Source organism: Macaca fascicularis, chromosome 1 (assembly GCF_037993035.2).
Source record: "Macaca fascicularis isolate 582-1 chromosome 1, T2T-MFA8v1.1".
In the NCBI taxonomy this organism is placed as follows: Eukaryota; Metazoa; Chordata; class Mammalia; order Primates; family Cercopithecidae; genus Macaca; species Macaca fascicularis.
In genome coordinates this window covers 187,029,493-187,046,907 of record NC_088375.1, presented here as the reverse complement: position 1 = coordinate 187,046,907, position 17,415 = coordinate 187,029,493, and the positions used below count along the sequence as shown (strand labels likewise).

The following is a 17,415-nucleotide window of genomic DNA, read 5'->3' as shown; positions in this document are numbered from 1 at the left end:
TGGACGGTATGATGTGCTGTGATAGAACAGATATGGCATGTTGTATTTGAAGTCTTCCCTTCTTTCTTTCCTCTTCGTTTACTCCATCATTCTTCCACAAGTCCCCGCTATATACAGTGTCTATATGGCATACATAAACCACTGTGCTGAGGCTGACTTCACAGACAGGCAACCCGTGGTCCTGGCACAAGGAAGCCAAGGGGCAGAGTGGGCACTGCAGATCATCTCAGCACAACCTTAAGTGCTCTGAGGACAGTGAGCTGTGGGAACAGAGGGGAGGCATGGCTTGGGGAGTTGGGGAAGGCTCTGTGCAGCAGATACCATCGGAGGTGGGTTGTGCAGGATGTGTAGGAGTTCAACAGAGCAATGGGCGAGGCATAAAGAGGAAAGACTGGCAGTGCTGTGGGAACAGCAAGCGCAGAGGCGGCGGGTGGTGAAGCGAGGGATGGAGTTAGAAACACTGAGGCTGGCAGTAACTCTGGAGTGTGGAATGCTGGGGGAAGACTTGGCAAGAGGCGGCTTTCTTGTAGAGGCATGGGCAGGGACCAGATCTTAGAGGGCCTTGTGTGACCTTTGTCAACATCGAGGACACATTGAAGAATTTTCAAAGCAAGGGAGATATGTGGTCATTTTTGTTGGTTGACAGTGTTCTCCGGCTGCCGAGGGGAGAGTGGACTGGAGGGGCCTAGCTAGGTGGCAGGGGCTCAGGTAAAAGGTCTGGACCAGGGTGGAGCAATGGGGATGGGAGAGTGTGTAGGAAGAGCTGATTGGGAGGAGTCAGTAGGTCTTGGTGGGTGAGAAAGGCAGAAATAGGGAGACTCCAAGCCTGAACCCCAGATTGGAGCTGTGTTTAAAGTCCCTGAGCAGCTCCTTCTCCACATCGCTGGGCAGCTCAATCTGGCTGGGGAGAGGGTATCTGGACCTCATTTGGCATGAGGCCTCTCAAGCCATCGGGGTCCTGCTCAAACCACCCTCCCAAAACCTGCCCGACTGTGCATGAAAACAGGGCTCGTTCCAACTCCTCTGCTCCACTGCAGGCCTCGGCCCTCACAGCAAAGGCAATTTTCCTGAACGTTCCCTGGCAGGAAGAGGGGAGATGTCACACAGAAACACTAAGCCATTGAATTCATAATATCTTTTATTAATATATTATGCTACAAAAATATTTTTGGCAAAATAACATTAATAGCATCTTTCTTTGTCTTCTGTTATACTCTTAAAGAACTCTTCATGATAACTCACAGAGGTGAGGGGCAGAGGTGATAAGAGAACAACATCATGCATACCTTTCAAATACATGAATCTGAAGCCTGTGTTGCACAGTGAATCAAGCTGGGGACAAGCTCTGTGAGGCTCAGGAATGGGGCAGGGGCTCTGGCTTCCTCTGTTCTGGGCTAATGCCTCCTTTGGCTGAATCAGCCCCTGCCCACCCCAGCCACTGGGGACCCAAGATGTCTGAGAGCCCTTTGTCCCTGGCAGCTCACCGGAAACATCTTAGACTTGGATCCCGTTCAAAGCCCACTTTCCCCACAGCAGGACTGGGATGAAGGGGGCCTTCGAGGCATGCTACTCTGTCACCTTTCCCGCCTCCACATGCTTTCAATCCCACGGCAGCCTGTGGGTCCTGGGAAGAAAGCCAAGCACCTCATCTCCACGGAGGCCCAAGATTGTCCACGTCACCCCTGCCCTCCAGTCCCAGAACCGCCCGGGCAGGAAACAAGGTCTTCATTTGACAGACGAAGAAGTGAAGGCTCAGAGAGGGACAGGAACTTGCCCAAGGTCATCCAGCAAAGTGAAGGGGTATCTGGAGTATTTCCGGAAAGGAAGAGCCCAGCTCCCACCTGGAGAAAGGATGAGGATAGCTGATGCTCCCTGGAAAGGGCCAGGGGGGGTCAATCAGTTCTCGTAAACCCTTTCTTTCCTCCCCTGGGGTCAAGGAAGGGGGCAGAGAGGGAAGGAGCTCTGCGATGGCCAGCTGCGGGCCTGGGTTCCAGTCCAGTCCTCCCCCACCTTTCAGAAGTTCCCCTGCCCAAGGGCAGCAGGCAAGCCCAGCTGGGTTGTTGAAGGGGGCACTGTGAAGGGTGGTGGTGGTTGTGGGTGGAGTGGGGAGGCTGGACTTATTCCTGAACCTTACTGGTTTAGACAGCCAGCGGGGTGATTTTTTTGGCTGCTCAGATGAATTTCTGGAAAAATAACAATGTTCACAGAACCTGAGCATTGCAGAGCCAGGAGGGACCCTCAGTGTCATCTACACCAGGCCCTCACCAAGACGTCAACTCTCCTGCCACATCTTCAGCCAGTGGGCACACTGCCCCTGCTCAAACACTTCTCCTGATGGGAAACTCGCCACCCTCGGGGGCTCCGGGCCATCCCCGGACAGCTTTGGTTTGCTGGAAATTATTCCACTGGCGGAGCTAAGGTCTGCCTCTCTCCTTCTTTCCTGCCTTCATTCCTTTCTTCCTCCCCTTCTTTCTGCTTCCTTCCCTTCCTCTTTCTCTGTCTACACATCTGTTGAGCACCATCTTCGTGTCAGATGAGGATACAAAAACAAAATCACATGACCTCTGACATTAAGCTGCTCACAGTCCAAGAGAGGAGCAGATACACAACTAGATAGTCACAACACTGGGCAGTGGGTATTATGATAGATGCTAAGAAAGCACAGAGGAATCAGAGGGGGCTTCCTGGAGGAGGTGCTATCTGTGTTGCTCCTCAATGGATGAGCAGTTACAGGGGAGAGAAGGGAGTTTCCAGGGGTAGGCAGCAGCACGTGTGAAACATCCTGTCTATTCTAGAGATGACTGCACAGCACGCTGGCCAGGCACAGGGTAAGACACATGAGAGACATGGCTGACAAGGTCAGCAGGGTTGGGTCATGAAGGGTCTAGAGGACCCTTCATGGGTCAGGCTGAGGACTTTGGTTCTTATCTCACAGTCACTGAAAAGCTATCACCCCAGTCCCAATTCTGTTGTCTGCCACACAGGATGCCATCAAAGCTGCAATTCCCTGGGAGAATTTCTCTTGTCCTTCACAGCATTTTTAATAGACTTTCCTTTTGGTAGAAGGACTTTCCCTCCTCTTTGGGATCCACTGTGACAATGGCACTGGGCTGGAGATTAGGCAAGTGGGACAAGGGGCCTGAGCACCTAGGCTTGCCCAGGTCTAGCTGAGGCCAGGAAGTTGTAGGTAACACAGTGTTTAGCATGAAGGAAATATGCTTAGGATCTTTCAATGCAGGGACAAATTTGCTCATAGCCAGCACAAGGTTCCATGCTTCCTAGATCCCAGATCTTTGACTCTCAGGCCTGGAGGTGCCCTCGGCACCCCTTTGCAGCTCCCTGGCAGCCTGATTCTTCTCCCTCCACTGTGGATGACGGGGCTCTCCCTGTCTTCATCTGGCTGCTGGCGCATCAGACCCAGCACTGAAGGAAGACCTGGGGACATGGCCATTCCGACATGCCCCAGAGAGCCCTTCATCACACAGTCAGCTTTCACGAGAGATAGAGGACCCAGGGCCACACTAACATGCTGCTCCACCTTAAGCAAATCACTTCGCCTGCTGGGTCTCAGGCCTTTCATCTTTCCTGCCCACCTCATGGTCAAACAGAAAAGTCTAAGAAGTGCACACAAAGTTCTCAGAGGAGCAGGAGCATTTTACGAGGCTAGGCACGAAGAACATTTCTTGAAGAAATGTCAGTAAGTGGTGGATAGATCGTGCCAAAGGTGTGGGTGGCTGCTTATGGAATGGTGGTGCTCTGGCCTAGGATGAGAGAATTCAAGTACCCTAGCCATGCAGATTCCTGCATATGTGTCTCAAGTCTTTTGGGTCATAAGTCAGTAAGTTTAGTTCATTTTAGACCCTGGCCAACTGGTGGTCCTCAGGGATCAGTGAACTTTGGCACCAGATGTCTGACCATATTGGCTCTTGCTCTCCTATAGGTACATGTCTACTCCATCAGTTAGTCCAGCCATCTTTCTTTAAACACTTGAATTAGGGTAAGGGAGATTTTAGGATCCCCTAATCTGCCCAGAGGAGGGATGTGGGAAAGACTAGGGCTGAATCTTCCTGAAGTTAGGGGCCAGGACGACGTAACCTAGCATTGTGCTGCTTGTCCCATCTTGATAATGAGTTCCTCTGGGCCAAGGACAGTGGTTAGATTCAGCTCCAATACAGAGCCTGGCATTGCGTGTGCTCAATAATTACACGCTGCATTAATTTACCTTCTTGGCCCAGTGCCTGGCACAGATCTGGGCACACGGTCAGCTGCCTGGACTGTTTACCCAAATGCTTCATCTTTAATTAACCTCAAGCTCCATCTCAATACATCTCATGCCATACTCTGCCCCAAACAGAGAGGAATCTGGCCTGTGTGTTTCTAATTCCTTTACACTTATCTCATCCAAATAGTGCTCTGCACGATCCGTTTGATGTCCAACTTCTGAGCCTGCTTTATAAGTCAGCTAAGTCCCTTCCCGCTCAGAAATAGGAAGTCGCATTTTTGCCAAGGATAAACCAACTCCAGCCTGGACTGAGGTCAAGTTCAGTTTACAGCATGGTGCCCACAGGGCTGGCTGGGCCCTCTGAGACAGACCTCCAGTCTCCTGCCAGGTCTCAAGCTCAAACACGTCCATCAGGGCTGAGCTGTAAAGAATTCAGCTGCCTGCCAAGATGCCCGTGGGACTCCTGACCATCCCATGAGCTGCCCAGAACTGTGCCATCTCAGAAGGGAGACAGCTGCCAAGCTGGGAAAGATGGCACTGGGGCCAATCAGCTGCATCAAGCCTGCCAGGGAAACCCGCAAAGCTGTAAAGCTGGGGTGCACGGGGCTGGGAGTCAGCAGGCCCACTAGGCTGTGCAGTCTTGGAGACGTGTCTCCCCTCCGTGGGCCTTATTATTCCTCCCACTGTTACTATTATCCATCAAGCGAAGGGTCCTTTCTGCTGTCAGGTTCCAGGACTCTGTAGTTACTGAGGCACCTGCTCTGCGGGGTTTCAGGCCTGGGAGTTAGCCCACCTGGGTCCTCTGTCTCCTCAGCCACCACCTTGAGGAGCAGAGGGGCTAGTCTCTCGGAGTCCCTGTCACTTGCCTCCCCACTTGGCTGCTGTGCCTCCCCAGGTGCCCCACAGCTGTGCCCGTCTCTCAGCCTTTGATTTGCCAGGAAAGCTTCTCATGGGCTCCAAGATCTGGCGAGTCAGGACATGCAACACGTGGCACATGCTGTTGCCAGAGCCCTTTGGCCAGAGGGGCCAACATACGCAGCCAGCCAAAAGGTCTCTTGGTGGAGTGAAAGCTTGTGCTGGCCCTAGTTTGGGTGAGATCTGCCTCCCTTGGAGCTTCCCTGGCAGACAGAACATGGCAGAACAGGGAGCAGGAGGCAGGAATTGTTTTGCATCACACTGATCTGGGGCCACATCCTGGCTGGCGGATCTTCAGCAAGTCCCTTCACCTCTTTGGGGGGCTGTTTCCTCATCTGTGAAATGGGGATAGTAACATCTCACGGAACTAGCATGAGGATCAGTGAAGCAAGTGTGCAAAGTGCTTGCCACACTGCAGGCTTTGGAAAAATGGCAGCTCTCATTACTATTAACATCATGTGAGGCCTAAGCCCCGTCTCTAAAACTGCCCTCCTGTGCCCACTCCAGTCCCTCGGCCCAGCTCAGTCCATTTAGCCAGGACTTCAACAGCCTGTCCTTTAACCCAAGCTAGATTCATGACACCAGAAGAGAGAAGTCCGGATTTATGTCCTCGCTCTCCCACTTGCCTTGTGACTTTGGGCTACCCACCTGGTTCCCTCTGGATCTCAGTTTATTCATGTGTTCTGTGGTGTGGGGACTGCTTTCCTCAGCACCAGCATCCCACCCCCCACCCCATCCCAGCGCTTTGGTTGAAAACACTTACCAAGAGCTCTGGAAGGCCAGTTCACAGACACTCGGGGTTTCAAAATAGCAGCATTCTCTTTCCTAAATTATCTTCCCAGGTCGCGGGTGCATCCAGCGGAGGGAGGATGGCCAACGTTCACACCTCTGCCTCCCAAATCCAGCTTCACAAAAGCTAAGCCTGTCTGCCTGCCCCTCCCGCTGAGGGCCCCACAGTAGGAGGAGCCAAACCCAGACCCAGGAGGCTTTGGTGATCCAAGAGCAAGCCAGTCCAGAGCCACAGTCCACAGGAGGTCACTGATGTCTCGGGTTCCCCTCCCGGGCCGACACTAGGGCTAGGGGGTTATGACATAGGCCACATAAAAATAGTTTTATCAGTAGAATAAATACATTTCTCCTTTTTAATATGGACACGTATTTTACAAAAGAGCCCCATAGCACTATGGGAAATTAAGATCCTTCTACAAAAAAGAAGATGTAACTTGGGTACAGTAAAGCTCTAGTGTCTAGCCGATCCCGTCTGGACTGCCCTCGAGGTGTTGGGCACCCCTGCAGGTGGTGGCAGGAGCGGTGGGGTGTGGCCGAAGACCCCTGTGTCATTTCTCTGGCTTCTCCACTTGGGGTGGCCGAGGTCAAGAGGGCCCAAGGCTGTGCAGCAGGAAGCGGGCAGCGATGGTGGTGGCAACGGCGGGGAGGAGGCCCAGGGTGGGTGCCGAGCTGCTGGCGGGCCCTGGCAGGTCCTGCTGTTGTAGCAGGTCTGAGGGCTGGAAGGGGGGCTTGGCCGTCCCGGAGCTGTGGGTGGGCTGCAGGGGCAGCGGGGGCGGCGAGGCGGTGGTGCTGGAAAGGAGGAAGCACATGGCAGAGTGACCGTTGGCAGTCTCATCCTGGGTAGAAGCTCAGATCTGACTTTTTCAGGTCTTTTTTGCCTCATACAATGGAGAAGGGAACAAGGAGCTTGAGCAGGCAAACTGGGCAGCCCAGAGCCACACAACCAGCCTGGCTGAGCTCCTGAGTCCACATGGACCCCCTATGCCAGGCTCCGGGGGATGGGCCAGGCCCTGGCAGCCACAGATTGTCACCTCTCAGTCACTCAGATGTCACCACTTGAGAGAATGGGTCCCAGGCAGAAAGAGTAGTGTTTTGGGGAGATAGATCTGGGGTCCCATGGAGTGATCAGCCATCGAGGTAACAGGTGCCTTGCCTGCTGGCTGTTCTCCCCTTGCAGACCGCCAAAACATGCAGAAAACAAGACAAGCAACCGCACTGCGTCCCCTGCCCTCATCGTAACTACCGCTTGTTGAGCATCCATCATGAGCTCAGCACTTTACGAGCAATGTTTTTGGTCCTCATAACAAGCCTTCAAAATAGGTCTCATTGCTCCCTTTCCATGAATGAGAAAACTGAAGCTCAGAGAGGCTGTGTGGTGGCTGGGCAGGCTACCTGGTGGTCAGGTCCCGGAGGAAAGTGGGAGTGGGACGCCATGAGGCAGGAGCTCTGGGTCGGTCTTTACTTTGCACAGCTGCAGGATGTGTTTAGTGAAAGGTGCTTCACTAATTTCACTAAGTCCTTCACGAATTTACAAAAACAGAATCCAGTTTCGGAGATAACAGGTGAGATTCTCGGCTCAAGAAAGCCCATGTGACAGACAGAGAGAGATGGAAGGAAAGTCAGGGCAGGAGCCAACTGGAGGCTGACCTGAGCCCAGCATGTGGTGGCCTTGGGAAGCTGGAGGGGGAGGGCAGGGGGACTCAGGGCCAGGTTACTGGCTCAGGTCCAGGAAAGAGACACATAGGAAATGGACAGGCAGAGAGACACAGAGGCTAACAAAGGGACTGAGGAGGGACTGTACAACTACAGAGGCCTAGCAGAGAGGTCAAGAGTCTGACAGGAGACCTGTGGACGAGAGGGACAGGCTCTGGAACAGAGAAACAGGCTGAGCCCAGAAGCAATGGTCATGCCTATCCTCAGGGAACCCTGGGCAGGCAGGAGGCAGACAGAGATGCAGATGCAGACAGAGGAACCCACAAGCCCCCACCCAGAGGGGAGCACCGGGGGGCAGTGGGTAGATGAAGGGAAGGCCAGGAGGGCCTCCCGGAAGAGGGAAGGCCACAGTCAGCCTGGAAGGCAGAGCGAATTTAGTTCGAGCATGGGGGAAGGCACTCCTGGCCAGTGAGAAAAGAATGTAGAGAGCCCTGCCCCCTGCATCAGGCTGTGTGTGAAGTGCTGGCCACTCCTTAACCTTTAGACCTCATGACAACACTGGGAGGCAGGATGACTGTTGTCCCCGTTGTACTTAGGAAGAAACTGAGGCACAAAGGGGTTAAGTGGCTTTCCTCCAGGACACAAAGCAGGGCCAGGATCTGGACTGGGCACACAATAGGTGCTCACTAGCAGATGGGTGGACAAGAAGCTTGCCCTTCCCTTTGGGCTGGCCAACCTAGAGGGTAGGCTGTAGAAACAGGGCAGGGCGGGCTTCGTGGGGTCTGCAGTGTGAGTACCTTCCTGCCATGCTTCCCACTGCTTGCCCCGTCCTCGACAGGCTGCCCCGGGTCACCCTGGGCTGCATTTCCTTGGGCTGGGCCATGAGGTCCTAACAACTGGCCAGAATCACAGTGGTGAGAGCCTGTAATCATCACCACCAGAACTCAATCCAGGCCACCGTCCTGGCTGGACGCCTCTCACACAGCCCTGGCTCAGCCTCAGCTAGGCTGGGTAGGCAGGGGAGGGAACCTGGGGCCACCAAGCACACCCTGACACCACTTGGGCTCTTGGTTTGGGAACAGGTGTCCAAACCGCCTCTGGGCACTCTGTCCTGGCTTGATGTATGTCACTAAAGAGAGGGGTCCTCATTCACTGCCCCGTCCCTCTCTCCCTCTACTCTCTTCTGGTGATGCTCTGGCCTTCAGTACCCCCTGCAGCCTGCATAAAGTTCCTTTCCATCCGGTGTGATGTGCCATGATCTTCTGTCTTTAGAGAGACTCCAAGGAGCTATCAGGAGGGGAGGGAGCAAACTCTTGTCCCACCCAGAGGATGCAGGGATGGTGTTTCTGAGTAGAGTGTGTGTGTGTAGAATGGGGGGGAGGGCCACCTGGCTTCCAATGCCCCTTACTCACCCATAGAATCGAGCATGTTGTGCCCTCCCACCCCATGCCAGCCTGATCTGGCCTGACTGCTCTCCCCTTTCATGGTTCTCTCAACGCACACCACCCCTTCCATCACACCTACAGTCTTGCTGCCATTTTCATACTCACCTTTAAGGCCAGACTCAATGCCCTTCCCCTGGAGGCCTTCTTTGATCTGCCTTCCATACCTCAATGCCACTTGGGGCAGTTAAGGCTTCCCCTAAACCTTGTACATTTCTCATCGACCTCTCTGTGTTGTAGTTCTCCATTTATTATACGTGGTTTGCCTAGGTTTCTATACGTAATGTGCTTTGAACAGTGCCTGGCACACAAGAAGTGCTAGATGAGGTTGGCTATTTTTAGCATCATTATTAAAATTTTTGTGTCTGTGTCTCTCCTAATAATAACACCTTCCACTTATAGAGCACTTACAGTGTGCTGGCAGACATTGCTTGGTGCTATACACGTGTTATGTTGTTATTATTCCCCTTTCTAAGGTGTGGAAACTGAGCTTGAAGGACTTCAGATTTCTTGCAAGAGACAGGATGTGCATGGGACAGTGTCTCCCCAGCCTGAGCCAGGCCAAGGAGCTGCCCCTGACTGAAGAGACGAGCAAACCACTGATGGAGAGCCCGTGAGCAAAGCGTGGGTGCTTCTGGCTGAGATCTCTCAAACCCGCAGATGGAGGCTTGCTAGGTGGGGACACTGAGGCCTCATCTGGCCTCAGCCCCTGGAGGGGATTAGTGTTTGTGCCGGGCAGGGATCATTCCCTCAGCCTCTTTCCTCCCTTTCTTTTCTAATGCAAACAAAACCAAATTAAAAAAAAGAAACCCACACACAAAACACAAGAAGTCCATAAAGACGTCCTCCTAGCTGCTGCCCCAGCTTTTTGGCCTGAGGAACTGTTGGTTTGGTGGGCTGGCTTCAGGAGAGCGGACTGGTGTGCCCCTTGAGGTGCCCAGAGCTGAGGCCCCCACCATCAGAAGGCGAGACCAAGTAGGAGTTATGAATACTATGTCTCACAAGGCGCCCAAAGGCATTTTCTTTCACACTTTGAAAACCAAAGATGAAAACTCCCGCTTGGAGCCTGAGCGGGCTTTTTATTGCTTGGAAGGAGTCCCAGAGAAATGGGGTAGGACTGGTGGGGGGTGGAGGACAAGCCCCTCCAAATGCCCCTAGCCCACCTCCTGGGCCTGACTCTGCTCACAAAGCTCAGTCCCCCAGTCCAGATCCCCACCCCTTCCTAGGCTCACAATGGGGGAAACTGTCTCATGGCAAAGTGGCCTCGAAGCCAAACCAAACACTGCAAGTGTTCCCAGGCTCCGCAGAGGGCTGGCACCAAGAGGCCGCGTCGGCTCTGAGTCAACAGGGACCCCAAAGTGGGGAAGAGGCCCTCTGCTTGGGTAGAAGGCAGAAGCCCGGCTCTAGCCTGTAGTGCGTTCCTGGCTTGCTATGTGACTTTGGGCAGGTGCCATCCTCTAGAGCTCAGTTTCCCCATCAACACAATGAACAGGAACAGACCCATGGACTTTAAAATGTTTCCTAGCAGCAGAAGCCAGAGCGAGATCTTAGGTAGAAGCCCAAGGCAGAAATCACAAGCCCAAGGCAGAAAGCAAGGCTGTGTGTGTCTGAGACACTGTCAGTTGTCTGACCATGAGGCACCTCCAAGGGGCTCCCTGGAGCAGGGGCGGATCTTGGCACTAGAGGGTTCTGAGAGCCATCCTAGGCTAGGTTCTGGGCATCCCGAGACTTCTTGCCAGTACAAGGGGCTGGTGGGCTCTGCCCTGACTGACCTCCTTAGAGAGCTTCAAGGAGACACAGAGAAGACCGGATTTGGGGCACACAGGGCCTGGGTCACAGGTGGCCCTCTGCCTGGGGATAGAGATCTCACTGTGCTCACTTAGTGGAGACCCTGTCGTGATGCCAGTCTGGGCCTCAGCCTCTCTGGGCCAAGCAGGTCGGGTGAGAGATCCAAAGCAACTGGTTTGCCTGCAGCTCTGGAGATCTAGGACTTCGGGATATCTAGGGTTCCTCCCGCCTCCACACCTTTGTCCACACGGTCTTCTGTGCTGGGAACGCCTTCATGCTTTGCTCAGCCTCACTGGGCCATGACTGACCGATTCCATCTTGGGCACAGGGCAGACAGGCTTGTTTTCTAATAGCTTCATAGCAGACCATAGCTGGAAGGGCCTATCTGTCCCTCAGATGGGAAACTGGGCCCAGAGAGGAAGCGGGACTTACCAAGATCACTCAGGAGAGTTGAGGCAGGGTCTCCGGACTGTGGCTCCGGGCTCTTCAGTGGCATCACACTGGGAGCCATCTGTCCCTAACCGTGACCCGAGACTTTTCCTGTTCCTGTCCCTCACTAGCACTAAATGCAACATGTGCCCAACATGTTCCTGTTAAACTGGGAGAAGTTCACAGCACCCACCCAGTGGTTCATTTAAGTGTTCAGGCCGAAGGCCCTTTCTGCTAGGGTCGGGGGCTGGGTCATCTCAGACCAGAGACTCTGAAAGTCACAGGTGTCAATACGAGCTGCAACTGTTACCGAGTGTTACTGGTGGTCTGATGCCAGCTTAAGGTTTACAAGCATCATCTCACATAATCTCTTAAGCCTCAAAGCAAGTAAAAGGGGGGACTGGATTTGAACCCCATTCTGCCTGAATTTGTCTGTTTTCACTCATTGGATGAGCCTGCTTCCCATTCTCCTGGGGGCATCTTCTACCTCTAATCTGATGGGGTCCTGGCCTCGCCTGGAGACTCCGCCCATCTCGAACCATCCCAGAAGGAGGCCTGGCTGTGCTATGGGGAACTGGAGCTGGAGAATCTGGGGCAGGAGGGAGACACTATGTCTCTTCCCCTCTTTGAGAGCTCTAGCCGTCTGCTCAAACCTCAGGGGAAGCCGAGACCCAGAAGGCAATCACCCTGGGGCACATGTGTCCTGCACCCCTCCCCCTGCATGGTTGAACCCACCAAGGCTCTGCATCTGTCTTGTCACCCACCTCTGTGCCCTGATTTGGGCCATGCCTGGCACTGGGAAAGTAGTCTCTTGTCTACACCTGGCCAGCATGACTTGCCCAAGGACTTCCAATCTAGATGGCCCAGACATTCTGTTCCCTATTTATGAAACTCTCCTTCCTCTCCCATATCAGCTGTGGACTTGGAGAATAAGAGCTGGCATGACCTCCAAAGACCCATCAAGGCCCTAACTGCACAAAAGGAGAAACTGAAAGAGTGCCGCGGGTCCCACACTGCACAGAAATGACCTCTGCCTTGTTTTAGAGCACCCTGGTCACAGCCCTGCCCTTCCCCCAAGTCTGGCTCTCAGAGGTGGGGGTTCCTCAAGAATATTGTGCCACTGCACAGCCATCTGCGGACACTCACTTCATCTGCCCTTTCCATTGGGTCCCCATAAATCATCCTGCCATGGGCTACTGCTTCTCTAAACTTCCTCCAGTGTGTGTTTACATCTCAGGTAATGAGGGGCAAGGGGGAGGCCAGCCTGTTCCAGGTGGTATCCAGGACAGGCGCTCCAGGCGCATCCCTGGCTCACTCCCTCCTTCTCACACTCGCTCCCAGCCCAACCCAGATCTGATCCTCATGGCCTCCTGGCCTAGAGTATGAGTGAGGACTCACAGTCTGTGCTACTGTGTCAGGACAGGGGCACCCACCGGCACTGCGTGGAGGAAGGGAGGGCTTAGCTGGGCCGGGGAATGGGGGGATGGCAACCACATGGTGCTGGGTGATGACAGCGATCCTCAGCGTCAGGCAGGTCTGCCTGACTCTCTGCCTGGCTTTAGGCAAGTTACCTAACCTGCTGAGTCTGCTTCCTCCAGTATAAAATAGGCCTATCTTCCACAATTCTTGACAGAAAAAGGGACAGAATGAGGCAGGTATCTGGCACAGCAGGGAAGCTTGACAGATATCCACTGGTACCCCACTCCAAGCGAGAGAGGAACAAGACAAAGGTGTGGAGGTGGGACGGGGCACCTCGGGTGGCACGCAGCCTGGTGAGGACAGGGCCGGCAGGCCCCAAGGAAGCAGGGTGGTGGCTGAGGCAGCAAGAAGGTGAAGGCGCTGCATCTGGGCTGAGCAGCGGAGTGGGGGACACTGTAGGACCCCAGGCTGGGGAGCAGCCATGCGGGAGGGCACTCGGGGCCAGTATGACAGGGGCAAGATGAGCTGGGAGAGGTGATGGGGAGGAGGGGATGGCTCCAATGGGGTTTCGGAGGAGAAAAACGAGAAATGGGAGTAAAAGCTCCCCCAAAAATGGTTTTGTTAGAAGGACTACCAATGGGCCCCAGGTCACCCCCAGAAAGCTCTCATCTGCTTCTCTTAGAAAATTGGAAACTTGGGGACTGCAGGAGGGTGAGTCCCCTGGGAGCAACGGAGGCTGTGCCCTGCCCCTGGGTCTCTCAGGGAACTCAGGGCCTGCTCCCCTAGAAGCGGCAAGAAATTTCAACAAACAGGCTGCCAGGCGGTGGTGGAAACTTTCTTCTCCAACCCAACCAGATGGAAGAAAGTTAGCCAACTGCAATTTACCTGTAGGGATAGAGAAGGGGCTCCCTTCTTGCCAAAGAAAAGCTGTTTTCTTCTCCTGAAATCAGGCTTTGTGTTTCAGAGCTATGTATTGTGAGAAGGAAGCTGTTTGGGGTCATTTGCTGAAATTTACCTTTCAGACGTGGTTAGGGGCTGGAGGTCCATTGCTGGAGCTGACAGCCCAGCTTCCTGTCACCCCATGGGCTGGCCCCATCACTGGCCGGGTCTCCTGATCACCCTGGTGTGTTGATCAGGGCTCTGAGTGACCAGCCTAATTGGAACTCTTAATGGGCTGCCAGCTCCTTCACTTGCCTCAAGCCTCCTTGGCAGCCTGCAAGCCCTCCCTGCCACTGATTAAAGTGGCTCTCAGTAACTCTATGCTCTCACTCCCGATTAGAAGGGGGCGGCCCATGCTGGGCACGCGACCCGACTGTGTCATAGCCAATATAGCCACAGTAATGCCTCTGCCTTAGGCAGGCAGGGTGATATGGTTAGGCTGTGTCTCCACCCAAATCTCACCTTGAATTGTAACTCCCATAATTCCCACGTGTTGTGGGAGGGACCTGGTGGGAGATAATTGAATCATGGGGGCGGTTTCCCCCATACTATTCTCGTGGTGGTGCATAAGTCTCACGAGATTTGAAGGTTTTATAACCCCTTTTGCTTGGTTCTCATTCTCTCTCTTTGCCTGCTGCCATGGAAGATGTGGCTTTGCTCCTCCTTGCCTTCTGCCACAATCGTGAGGCTTCCTCAGCCATATGGAACTGTGAGTCAATTAAACCTCTTTTCTTTATAAATTACCCAGTCTCAGGTATGTCTTTATTAGCAGCGTGAGAACAGACTAATACACAGGGCCAGGTTCTGCAGAAGTACATTTCTCAGTAACCCAAGGTTCTCTGAAACCAATGCCCAAAGGATCAATGGGCTTGACTCTTATTTGCTAGAAGTCTTTTAAAGACAGTGTGTACCCCACAGTTTATGATAATGGGATGGACCATGTCAACATTTTGTCAATGGCTCTGACACCTGGCTGTAGGAGATTCATGAAGTGCAAAGTACAAGAGGCAGCCCTTGAGTCCTTGTGGTAACCCTGGTCAAACCCTCTCCGACTCAGGCCTTGGTTCACCATCTATAATGCTGAATTTAGTCAGGGTTTCCCAGAGCTACTCAGAAGAATCTCTAGGTGTACACGTAACATACAGATTCCCAGGCCCTTGTCCTGCACATTCTGATACATGAGGTCTGTGGTGGGACCTGATAATCTGTTTATTTAACAAGTAGCCAAGGTGATTCTCTCTAGGGTTTCGGGGGAAAATCCTGGATGGTGATCTCTAGGGTCCAGATGGAGAGTCTGAGGCTCCCTCTGATAGAGACTCTGAGATGGAGAGTCTATGACTGCTGAGCATGGCATATTCAGGGCTGGGCCACTGAAGTGGTTAGGACTCTACCCCATCACTGATGGTCCCTCCCGGGGACATTCCCTGTGCTCTAGCAACACTGTTCACTAAATATGGAGATTCCTGCCAAAAAGTGGAATCTAGGGAAACTCCTCTGTACTGAGATTGCAGGCAGAGGTTGGAAGACAGCATCCTGGTCACAGCAGGACTTTGGTGACAGGCAAGCTGAGGTGGATGGTAGAGGTGGCAGGAGGGGCATATAGGAAGATGACAGAAGGGTCTCCATGCATTAGGATGATTTCCTGTATCTGCCCATTTTCAACAAGGTTTATCACAAATCCCCCATCCGCTCCTAAGACAGAGCCCACAGCTTCAAGGGCATTGATCACCATCTGTCCCGTCTCTCTCAGAGCACAGTCCCCTTTGCAGCCTCCCTGCCAGGGTGTCGGCTACTCACACCTTCTAGGCACAGGGAGCTCATGCCTTTTGGTTTAGCCAGTTTGTTCCATTTTCTCCTAGTTTTACCTCCAGTCCATGGACAAATGGCGCCCTGTTTGTACAGGTGTGTCCCAGGACAGCTGAGTGCAAAGCAGATTTGTGCACTGCGCCTGAAGAAAGCTTCTATTTACTCACCTTTAAGAGGCAAAGAATTGTACTTGTTGTTGAATTGCTTTTGTTTTGAGAATAAAACTAAAAAATCAGATGTGAACGTGCTGTATAAAGCCATCTACCACACTTCCTTAGAGCAGGGCTGGCCTGATGACAGTGTGCCCAGCTGTGGGGGGTTCAAGGTATACTACCCCGGGTGCAGATGCCCAGCTCCTGGGCAGACCCGCCCTCCCTGGCTCACCTGTCCTCGATGCGGACCCAGAGGTCATTGAACTGCCGTGGCCGCTGGTGTGTGCTCTGCCTCTTGTGCCACTTCCTCTGTCGGCCAAACTCTTCCAGCTGGCTGAGGCTGTCGGGGAGCAGGAGGTGTGGGGACAGGGCTGGATCCTCATCCTCCGGTGGGGCGGTGGGGGTCACGGAGGGTGCTTCGGGGACAGCAGCAGCTGGGGTCACTGGGGCCGGGCTCGTCAAGGTCCCCTCAGGAGAGGGCGCTGGGCTCTGGGGGGCAGGGCTGGAAAGAGGTAACAGCACATGGGGCACCTGTGTTGGAGAATGTCATCCATATGTGGCAGGGAGTACAATCCAATTCAGTGGGAGTTTGTCATGGCAGGAGAAAGTGCCAGGGTGCCCCTCCTGGGCCCGGTGACAGCAACCCAGGAAAACCTTGTCTGGCACTGAGAGTCACTGCTTTGAGTCATGCTTTCATTTGTTGAGTCGACGGTTATTTACTGAGTGCCAACCCTGTCCCAGGCACTTTTTTCAGAGGCGGGTGTCAGCATGATGGAAACAGACAATGCCTTACATTCCAAAGCAGAAGACAGACAGTAAAACAGGGGATGTCAGACACTGCCAACTGCTGAGGAGCAAAGGAAACAGAGACAGGTGTGAGAGTGGGGGTGAAGGGTGCTGCTCAGGGAAGGCGGTCTGGTCACCAGCAGGTGATATTTGAGCCCAGACTAGGAAGAGGTGAGGGAGTGAGCCCTGGGCAGGTCTCTGGGGCATATCTGAGCTTGGTCAGGGTCTCATTTATTCAACAACTCTGGCTGAGACTTTAGGTGAGTTAACTAACCTCACTGTACCTCAGTCTCCTACTCTGTGAAATGGGGGTGTTGCAGCCTGTACCTCACAGGGTGCTTCATCAGGATTATGATGGTGAACACTGGCAAAGCACCGAGAACAGTGTCTGTCAAATAGTAAGCAGCCAAAACATTTAAGTAATTAATATTATTAGCATTGTGTGTGTGGTTTATTCATCAAACCTTCCATTCATACATTCAATACACATTTCCTATGCACCTTTTTAGTGGAGCAAGGACAGTGTTAAGTAGTCAGAGTTTGAGCTGGAGGTAGACTGATGTGGGTCCACAGCCCGGCTCCACAACCTGCAGGCCGTGTGATGAAGGGCAAGTTACTTAATGGTCTCAAGCAGTAATGAGCTATAGCACAAGAGTAATAATACTGACTACTTCATGGGGTTGTCATGAGGATGAATGAGACAAGGTCTTAACACAGTGCCTGGCACATAAGCCTGTCTTGGATGTTGGCCAACAAGCAAATAGACCTGGCTGTCAGGTAGGTGCTAAAGTGTCATTTAGCCATGGCCCAACAGAATTTGTTTTAGGGACATGTGACCCTGGGAGAAGGTTGGGAACGGTTTCAGGAATTGTGGCTGAGTGGGCAGCTTGCAAGGTTAGGCAGTACCCAAGACAGCAGGCAGGCTGTCTTCCCAGCCCACTCTCATACAGCACGATGGGTGAGGAGCTTCTCTCTTTGAAGGAAAGAAGGCCATCAGCTCAGCCTCTCCTCCCCTACCCCCATGGCAACCCCAGATTCTCAGGGTTCAGGCTGCCTGGAGATGCCGCAGCTGCTG

At 53.4% G+C, this 17,415-nt stretch overlaps 1 protein-coding gene across 7 annotated transcripts in view; it reads right to left on the bottom strand.

Annotated features, from left to right (window-relative positions):
• The window catches only part of TRABD2B (TraB domain containing 2B), a 254,814-nt gene that overhangs the window by 21,858 nt on the left and 215,541 nt on the right, over positions 1-17,415 (bottom strand). For 4 of the 7 annotated variants that reach the window (XM_074007334.1, XM_065522965.1, XM_074007326.1 and 1 more), the window contains 3 exons: positions 15,787-16,056; positions 5,901-6,715; positions 1,121-1,841 (listed from right to left, as the gene is read on the bottom strand). In XM_074007334.1, the coding sequence (XP_073863435.1) occupies positions 6,511-6,715; positions 15,787-16,056 (475 nt within the window). In that variant the 3' untranslated portion in view covers positions 1,121-1,841; positions 5,901-6,510. Of the gene's footprint in view, positions 1-1,120; positions 1,873-5,900; positions 6,716-15,786; positions 16,057-17,415 lie in introns of those variants that run through there. The other 3 variants (XM_045371382.2, XM_074007327.1, XM_065522968.1) reach the window with 2 other exon arrangements.